At 66.2% G+C, this 8,909-nt stretch overlaps 2 protein-coding genes across 3 annotated transcripts in view; one reads left to right on the top strand and one right to left on the bottom strand.

Moving 5' to 3' along the window:
- The first annotated feature begins 4 nt into the window (after positions 1–4).
- FAM71E1 (family with sequence similarity 71, member E1) lies at positions 5–4,499 on the top strand. 2 transcript variants are annotated; one of them, XM_012733622.1, is made up of 5 exons: positions 5–74; positions 208–326; positions 677–807; positions 3,589–3,865; positions 4,348–4,499. In XM_012733622.1, the coding sequence occupies exons 1-5, from the start codon at positions 5–7 to the stop codon at positions 4,402–4,404; spliced, it is 654 nt and encodes a 217-aa protein (XP_012589076.1). In that variant the 3' UTR covers positions 4,405–4,499. The 2 variants fall into 2 exon arrangements, with proteins under 2 accessions (XP_012589076.1, XP_012589075.1); XM_012733621.1 differs by lacking the exon at positions 5–74 and having other exon boundaries at positions 84–326.
- A 377-nt stretch (positions 4,500–4,876) lies between these two features.
- MYBPC2 (myosin binding protein C, fast type) overlaps positions 4,877–8,909 on the bottom strand; it is a 19,375-nt gene continuing 15,342 nt past the window's right edge. The window contains exons 18-25 of the mRNA XM_012733520.1: positions 8,285–8,528; positions 8,042–8,130; positions 7,769–7,964; positions 7,492–7,631; positions 6,732–6,891; positions 6,465–6,601; positions 5,426–5,612; positions 4,877–4,987 (exon numbers count right to left, since the gene is read on the bottom strand). Of these exons, the coding sequence (XP_012588974.1) occupies positions 4,977–4,987; positions 5,426–5,612; positions 6,465–6,601; positions 6,732–6,891; positions 7,492–7,631; positions 7,769–7,964; positions 8,042–8,130; positions 8,285–8,528 (1,164 nt within the window). The 3' untranslated portion in view covers positions 4,877–4,976. The remainder of the gene's footprint in view (positions 4,988–5,425; positions 5,613–6,464; positions 6,602–6,731; positions 6,892–7,491; positions 7,632–7,768; positions 7,965–8,041; positions 8,131–8,284; positions 8,529–8,909) is intronic.

Genomic DNA, 8,909 nt, shown 5'->3' with positions numbered 1-8,909 from the left:
GGCTATGAAGCGCGGGCACGAGCCGAAGCCGGCCCTCGCGGGAGCAGGCGTGGCGGGACCAGGAGGGATGGCAGGTGAGAGGCGGGTCTGGACCAGGTGAGGGGACCAGGCGAGGGATGGGGCCGGCCATGCCGAGGCCCGCAGCCTCGGAGCGATGGGCCCCGGGCTCCGACTCCAGGACCGGAACCCCGAACTTCGCCTCTCTAGACCGCCCCCTGCTGCCAGCCTGTCCCTCGGGCCGGCCCGGACGGCTCCAGCGCCACCTCCTGAGCGGCGAGTTCGACCAGCTGCGAGACTTCCCCATCTTTGAGAGCAACTTCGTGCAGGTGTGGAGCCGGGGCCCCGGCCCCCAACCCCCGGTTTGGAGAACCCCTGCCCCCTGCTCCCCGTCGCTCTCCCGATGTCCATCTCACGGGACTCCTGCTGACCCCACCCCAGACCTCTTGATTTTAACTTCCCGAGAGCCCTGGCCTCACTCCGTGGCTCGGTTTCCCGGGCTTTACACCATTTTATCCTCGACTTTTGACCCCAGGATATCTGCACCCCCCCACACCCACACCCACTCGATGTTTGATCCTTGGTTCCCCACCCCTCACCCTACCAGGATGCCTGACTTTGACCCCTACCCAGTCCTTGCCCCATCCACCTGCCTCTAACCTCTGACCCTTGACCCCAGGTGACCCGTCTAGGAGAAGTTGCCAACAAGGTCACCATGGGGGTGGCCGCCTCCAGTCCAGCCCTAGAGCTCCCAGACCTGTTGCTGCTGGCAGGCCCCGCCAAGGAGAAAGGACACCTGCAGCTCTTTGGGTGACTGCCCTGGACCTCTCTCCCCAACACTGGGCCTCCCGGGCCCCCCAGTCCCTGCTAGCACCCAGACCACTCCCAGCCGTGGTGCCAGCCCACTCTGGGCTGCTGTGCAGCCAGGAGAGCTAGACAGGGAAGTCCCCAGGGCCAGAAATCAGGGGCTATAAAGACGGGGAACAGGCAGCTGCCCCGGACAGTGGCCACTTCTGCAGTGCCTGCTGCCTGCCCCGGGACGTGCACATGGTCACAGCCTTTGGACACTGAGTGCTGGGGCCCCTGAACCCCATCTTCAAAGAGATTGAGTCCAGAGAGGCGAGTCCAGGCCCCACAGCGGGTTCTGGTAGGGGTGGGGGGCTGAGCGGGAACCCAGGCCCTCGTCTCGGCTGGCCCCCGGCTCTTGAGCGCCACGCTGGTCCCTCAGGCTTGGCCTGCATGCCTCCCCCCAGTAGGAAACACACAGACTACACCTTTCTCCCGCTCCCCCCGCCTCCCACTGCAGCTGCACACCCCAAAGTACACACAGGTTGACAAATGTCCTGCCGGCCACCTTCACTTTCTGGATCGCATTTCAGTTGATGCCAGAAGACGGGGAGAGAGAGAAAAGAAAGGAAGGAAAGTGGGGTTAGCACCCACGCCCCAGGCTTCACCTATAGTTCCAAAACCCAAAAAATGGTGTTGGGATGGGGTACCAACCTGGACTACCGCAAGGCCCCTCGCAGCTTTCTCGCCCCACCTCCCCTCAGCGTGAGGCATTCACAGAGCTGGGTGCTGGCATCTGTGGGCCTCTGGACATTCTTCTTTTTTTTAAGATTTATTTATTCCTGCATACAGAACTGGGGCACAGGCCAGAGGTGTGGGGGGTGAGAGGCTCCACCAGAGACAAAGTGGGAGCAGAACAGGCAGGCTGACTAAAATCCACAGCTGAGGGGAGCAGCAGGGAGACAGGAGAGATCTGCTGCGCCCTGTGTTCTCCCTGGCTGGGGATCGAACTCAGGCTGCAGTGGCTGCGACATCCTCACAGTGCTGAGACTTCACCCCTTGCGCCACCAGTGTGTCCCCCATTTGACCGATAGCGGCAGAGTCAGGGCTCCGAGGGGAGGGTGAGGACGTGGCGCAGGGGCCGGGGGCCGAATGGCCCCAACCCACACAACTCCTCAGCAGCTCATGCCCTGCCCCAGGCCGCACACTGTCCAGGGAGGGGAGAGACTGGATTTGCTGTCCCATCTAGGCCTCCTCCAGCCCCCAGGCCTGTCGGGCCCTGGCGCCAGCGCTGTGCTGCAGGCTTTGCCCTTTCGAGAGCAGCTGGCACTGCCTGTGCAGCCTCTCCGGGCTCCCTGCTCATGTCCGCAGGTCAGCGGGGTGCAGCCGCCTTTCACAGACACTCACAATGGAACGCTCTGGCTGGACACCCAGCCTGCCCCCAGGACAGTGTAGTGTGGACAGGTTGGGTTCAAATGCAGCTTCGGCTAACTTCCCTAACTGCCGGCGCCCCAAGTACCTCACTGGGGCGGGGCTAAGAGGAGCACCCACCTCAGGCAGGCGTTTATCCACGGGGTAAAGGGAGAAAGTGGTTGTCACGTGCTTGGGGCCACAGCGAGACTGCGCTGACCCACCCGCTGGCAGGGTGGGCTGGAGCCAGTGTGGCCAGCAGGGGGCGCCAGGCGAGTGTGGCCAGTGTTGGGGTTACCCGTGGACACTGGGGCCCACTGCCCGCGTGTGACCTGGTTTCCTCCCGGAGCCGGAAATCCCTGATTTCCTCCGAATCAGAGCGGGAGCCCAGAATTTCTCCGTTCTCAGCAAGCATTTGCCGTGTGCCTGCCAGGTGGCAGCTAGTAATGGGGACAGACGGGAACGAAAGCCGACGAGAGCCCCCCGCCCACCCCACCCCGCCAAGCCCAGCGGGAAGGCGGACCGCGGGGATGGTCTGTGGAGGGCAGCAGGCGGCGGGGACGTCGGCAAGGGGGGCGGTGGCCAGGGCTGCCAGGGGAGGCCCCCTGAGCTGTGGCTGACAGAGCAGAAGGGGCCAGGCCACGGGCTGGCTGCAGGAGGACCCAGGGAGCGGGGCAGGCGGTGCCAGTTCCCAAGGGAGCACCTAGACGGCTGGACCGGCTCATGAACAGGGGGCCAGGGCGGTGGGAGCCCCAGGAAGGGGGCCGTCGGGGGTGAGCGTGGGAAGGGAACATGGGGCAGATCCTGTGGCGTGCGGGCCCGCGCCGGGGACCCTGAGGCAGCCAGGAAGGGCAGGCGGAGGCCCGAGGACCGGGAAGGGCAGCAGGCGGGGACGTCCAGTTGAGGCCCGCGGGGCGCGGCCTTGCGCTCTCCTAGGCGCCGGCGCGCGCCCCCTGGCGGCCGCTGGGGCGCAGACGGGGTGAGGGCCGCCGCGGAGGCCTGGGTGGCAGTGGCCGCAGGGAGGGACTGCGCATGCTGCCTCCAAGCCGAGGGGGGCTGACAGAGCGAGCGGCGAGGGTGGGGGCAGAACGACGAGTCAGGAGCGACACCAAGATTGTTGGCCAAGCCGGGGTCACTAAGGTTGGGGTGCAGGGAGCTCAGAAACATGATAGCTGGACCCGTGTGTGGCCCCAGACCCAACATCTAGCTGCAAGTCGGGCAGGCGGCATCCGAGTCGACCCCAGGGGAGAGGCCCGCGGGCCGTGCGCGCGCGCGTGCTTAGTGCGTGCACAAGGGCAGGTCCAGAGTGTTTCTCCTGGGCCGAGGGGGTGGCCCCGACCCCGAGGGCGTCCGGCCGGGGAGCCGGGACCTGAGGCCTCCCCTTCCGCCCGCCAGGCTGTTCCCCTTGCAGTTCGTCCAGCTCTTCGTCCACGATGAAAGCCGCTGGCAGCTCAAGGTCAAGTTCCGCACTGGCCGCGCCTTCTACCTGCAGCTGCGGGCCTCCCCGCAGACCCGCGACCGCGAGTTCGGCCAGTGGGTGCGGCTGCTCTACCGCCTGCGCTTCCACTCGGCGCAGGGAGCTGTGCCCTTCACGCAGGACTACTCGGCGCTGGAGGACGGGGAGGACTCGGACTCGGACCTGGACGACGCCGAGGACCTGTTCGAGCGCGAGGTGGGCGGTGCCGGGGGGCTGACGCGAGGGCGGGGCGGTGGGAGGACCCAGAGTCGGAAAGCGGGGTGTGGATCGGCTGGGGGTGCCTGTGTCGGACAGTGGAGGCGCCAAGGGTCCCCGAATCTTAGCTTGGACAGGTTTATGGAACAGGAGGGGCCAGGGCGGACTTAAGTTTGCACTTAGAAAACAAGAGGATCTGAAAGCGGAGAGGCACTGGGGGGCGGGGTGGGGGTCTGTGCTTGCTCAGGTGCTGCCTAAGCCCCAGTTGTGCAGCCTCCCCCTCACCCCAGCTTGACCTGCAGCAGTGGGATCTGGCCAGATGCCCTGCCCACTGTCAGGTCAGGGAGGGACGGGCGCCTGGGACCTGGGGGCTCTTCTTGGAACGCCCCCTCTGCCCATTGAGAACAAAGCCCCTCACTCACCCCCCACCAAGCTGCACACTTGGTGCGGCCAAAGCCTCTGAGACGACCCTCTTTACCCAGCTTCAAGCCATGGAAGCAAGACTCAACCCTCAGTCCTCTGAGCTCTGGGGTCTCTGACCTCCGCAGCACCCCTGGAGGCCGACTGTGGACCAGAGAGAAATGCCCTACCCCTGGCGGACAAATGAGTTATTAAAGTTAATAAAGACCAGCCGCTTAAGCACAGCCCCGGCTCCCGCTGCAGCCCGCTGCGCCGCAGAGGGAGCCCCCTTCCCCCAGGCCAGGCTGTGGGTCCCTGGCGCCAGGTGTCCCTCGAGAAGAGCTCTCCAGAGCCGGCTCCCGCCCAGTACCTCGGGCGTGGTGGCCACAGCCGCAGGCCGCCTGGCCGTCCCCAGACACCCAGGAAGCGTGGCCGTAGCCAGGGTGACCGGCCTTCCTGCTGCTGCCCGCCGAGGCGGCGGCAGAGGTGGCCGGCCAGCGGGGCTGCCTTCCCCGGGCCAGCCCAAGCCGCTGTCCCCACAGCCCCCGGAGACGGACCCTACAGGGCGGAAGTGGAGCCACGGAATCACGGACAGACACTCGCAAGTGCCACAAGACTGTTCTCTGTTCAGGGAGGACCCCCTAACACGGGGTGGGGGGCGCGGGCTGGGCCAGGACTCGCAGCCAGTTATCTCGCAGCTGGAGGACCGTGTTCACTGCGGCACTGGGGGAAGAAAAAAGGGGGTGAGCGGGCTCCAGGGCCGGGGTTCAGGACTGCGAGTGCGCCCCTGACCGTCCTGATCCACTTGACCGGCAGGGGGAGCTGGTTCACCGGCCGCCAGACCTCCTATGCTGATTCTGGCACGCTGAGCCCCAAATGAGGCCTCCTGATGGGGGGTTCTGAGCAGCCACCCCTGGGGTCCTGCAGTAGGGCCTGAGGAGCTCGCCCCGGGGAGCTGCCTGAGTGGCCGCTGGCAGGGACGGCAGAGCGTGAGGAGCCGGGTCGGCCTGGGGAGCGGCCTCCTCCCCCACCCAGCCGGCAGCGCCGGACAGCCCCGGGCAGCGCGGGGCAGCTGGCAGCAGCCTCCCCTCCCAGCCTGCAGGGGAGCTGGAGGACTGGGGCCAGGCGGAAGAGGGTGAGGAGCAGCTCCCGCACCCTCACCTTTGACGTCCAGCTTGCACTCGGCCAGCGCCTCCCCCAGCTCGTTGACTGCCCGGCAGGAGTAAGTCCCCGAGTCGAAGGGGGAGGGGCGGCGGATGCTGAGCGTCAGCACCCCCTGGTAGTTGGTCATCAGGAACTTGGGGTCCTCGCGGATTTCCATCTTGTTCTTCATCCAGACCACCTTGGGCTGTTGAGGGTGCGGGAGAGGAAGCCGCTCAAGGACCCCGGGTGCTGGCCTGATGGAAGCCACCTGGGGTCTTGCCGGTGCCCCTCCGCCCTCGCTGGCCTGCTCTGGGCCCGTGCTGGCTGTTCCCGCCTGCAGCACTGCCTTCCCGCTTCGCACCTGCCAGCGCCATCTTCTGGGTCTCGGCTCACCCAGGCCGCCCTCCCCGCGCCGGGACAGGGATGCCCATTCGGCCCCCTCCTAGGCCCCACCACGCGGCTGCGCCCTTCGGGGTTTTATGGTGGTCTGCACAAATGTCAGCCTCCCGCACGCACAGGAGTTTCTTGTCCAGTTCACCCAGCGCCCAGGCCTTTCAGGGCGTGCTGGGAGTGAGTGGCACGAGGCGGAGGCGGGATGCCCCACTGATGCAAACAGGCAAATGGCCTGGTCCGGAGCAGCGGCCTGGGCTGGGGGCAGTTACTGCGCTGAGGCTCCACCCCCGGCCACCAGCGGGGTGGGGCTTGGAAACGGCCCAGGGGTCGGCCTGGAGCAAGCGGGCTACAGGAGCCCCAGGGGCGCCATGCTCCTGGCTAGGTGGAGGCCAGTCGCTGGCCAGCGCTGCCCATGTCCAAACCCTGCTGGGGTCGGGAAACCCGAGCCGGCGGGAAGACGTGGGCAGCCCGGGAGGGGAGAACATTCCCCTGGAATGTTCCCGAGGGTCATCGGCATGTGATTTCTGAGACTGGGGCTCCGGCCAGAGGGGAAAGACAGGGCGGGTGAGAAGGAGCCAGTTCCATGCAACAGAGAGCGTCGGTGGCAGGGGCGTGGCTTCGCCTGGGGGCTCCCTTGTGTGTTCACACAGACGCCCGCACACACCTTTGGGTGGCCCCTGACGGCACAGTTGAGGGCAGCGGAGTAGCCAGCCACCACCACCCGGTCTGGCAGGGGCGTCAGGAACTTGGGAGGGGTCCGGAAGTCGTGCTCCTTGTAGTCCAGGGGCTTGAAGAACAGACCTGGGGGATGGAGCTATGCCTGTCAGTGCCCTCCCCCACCACCCCCGACCACTCTCCTCCATCGCTAGGTGCCACCCGCTTTTGAATGGGGTGGGGGAGTCAAGTTCAGACGCCGGGGTGGGGAGCCTACCTGTCTTGAGGATCTGGGCGGTGTTCTTGGAGACACCGGGGATGTCGCTGAGCCCACAGATGTTCTCGCTGAAGACGCGGAAGTAGTACTCGTTGCCCACGATGAGGTCGGACACCGTGCAGTGGGTGGGCCGGCTGTGTTCATAGACGTTGAACCACTCCTAGGGTGCGGACACGGGCGAGAAGCATCACCACCAGAGGGTGGGAGAAGCACGTGCTACACGGAGCAAACGCACCATTCACAAGGGCAGAGCGCCCCGCGGACCTGAGTGTCCTGCAAGGGACGGCCGGAGAAAAATTAGAGTAGCTTTGCATTGTGGAATATGACTCAGCCGTGAAAAGGAATGGAGGGCTGATGTGTGTTCCAATGTGGAGGGACCTTGGAAGCACGATGTTTCCAAGACATGAAAGGCCACATAGTGTGGCCCCATTTATACTAGATCCTCAGAAGACACAAGTCCACAGGGAGGAAGCAGGTGGCTCGTTGCCTGGAGTGAAGGGCGGTGGCTGCTTTTCCTCTTCCTATTTTTTTATTTTTCCTTTTGGGGAGTGACTACTTAAGGACTTAAGGACTGCTGGATCTGCCTGGGAACTGGCTGGAACACACTACATCTTTAGTGTTGATAATCTTGTTACAACATAAAAAAAAAAAATCCATGCAGCTGTGGCCACCCAAAGGCACCTCCAGCCCTTCCCTCCAGGCGGATGCCTCTGGTCTCCCAGTTAGGAAATGGGGACCCACCGCAGCCCCCGCCTCTCACCATGGTCTTCTTGTCGGCCTTCTGGATGAAATACCCAGTGACCTCACTGTTCCCGTCATCCTTGGGGGGCTGCCACTCCACCAGCGCGTTTCCGCCCCACACCTCCTTCACCACCACGTTCTCCGCGGGCCCCGCCTTCTCTGGAAGATGGAGTGGGGTGTCCGTTCATCCGTCCTCCCCAAGGCTCCCCGCCCCATCCCCTCACCTCAGCGCCCTGCAGCGCTGCGCCCCCTGCCAGGCCACCCTCGCGGGGGCCCCCCTCCCGCTGGCGGCGCACCCACGACCCGGATGCGGATGGAGGCCTCGTCCTTCATGTTCTCGATCTGCACGCTCAGCGTGTACTCCCCGGAGTCGGAGCGCGCCGCCTGGCGCACGAAGAACACAGTGTCCAGGTCGCTGGTCCGCACGTGCACGCGGCTCGAGTCCAGGGGCGCCCCTGCCTTGGTCCACACCACCTGCGGCCGGGGCTTCCCCTGCGCGGCAGCAGGCGGGGCTCAGTCAGTCGGGGTAACCCCCTGGAGCGGACCCCCGCCCCCCGACCCGCTGGCACCTGGAAGGGGATGACGAGGTTGATCTGCTCCCCGACTCGGCGGATATATGTCTGGCGGAGGTGGCGGGGGAGGCGGATCTTGGGTTGCTCTGGGGGCGCAAACACAGGGGGGCTCAGCGGGGCCGGCCGGAAGAGGGATGGTGGCCCACAGGGGTCGCTTGGGGCCGCCCCGTCTGAAGCCAGCGAGCCGGTGGGGTGCACCAGCTTGGTCTTTGGGCACACGGGGTGGGGCCGGGCACGCACCCACAATCTCCCGGATGGTGACGGGCTGCACCAGCGTGGCCGGCTGGCTGCGCCCCGCGATGTTGACCCCGACGACGCGGAAGAGGATCCTCGCTCCGGTGGGGAGATTCTTGACGGTGAAGCCGCAGCGCTCCACGGGCTCCGAGTTGGCGGGAAGCCATTCCTCCGCTGGCAGAGAGCAGCGGGCCTGCTGGGTCCCTCCCGGGAGCCCGCTCCCCAAACCCCTGGGCAGAGCCTTGGTGGCCTGGTACAGGACGGGGGGGGGACAAGCCACGGGAGTGCGGCGCTCCCCGCAGGTCTGAGGCCTGGGGGGCCGCAGGTGGGCGGGGTCACAGCGGACAGCGAGAAGGGAAAGGGGGCGTGGCCAGCCCCATCTTGCCCTGCACTGCCGCTGGGCAGCTGGGCAGCCGGAGGTGTCCTGCATGGACTTGGGTGAGTTTGAAGAAGAGAGGGAGGGAGGAGGGTGGACGGGGGGTGGGCGGAGGCCAGGAAGCTGAGTGAGGACGGGGGCAGACACGGGGGGCGGCGGGGTGAAGGGGCAGCGTGCAGGACGGGGCCTGGGGGCAGCAGGCCTGGCTTGGCCCACCCCGGAACCCGGGCGCCTGCAACACGTGCAGGTGCCCGG

The sequence above is a fragment of the Condylura cristata genome, unplaced genomic scaffold, assembly GCF_000260355.1.
Source record: "Condylura cristata isolate star-nosed mole 26May11 unplaced genomic scaffold, ConCri1.0 scaffold00041, whole genome shotgun sequence".
NCBI lineage: Eukaryota > Metazoa > Chordata > Mammalia > Eulipotyphla > Talpidae > Condylura > Condylura cristata.
This window is presented reverse-complemented; position numbering and strand designations above follow the sequence as displayed.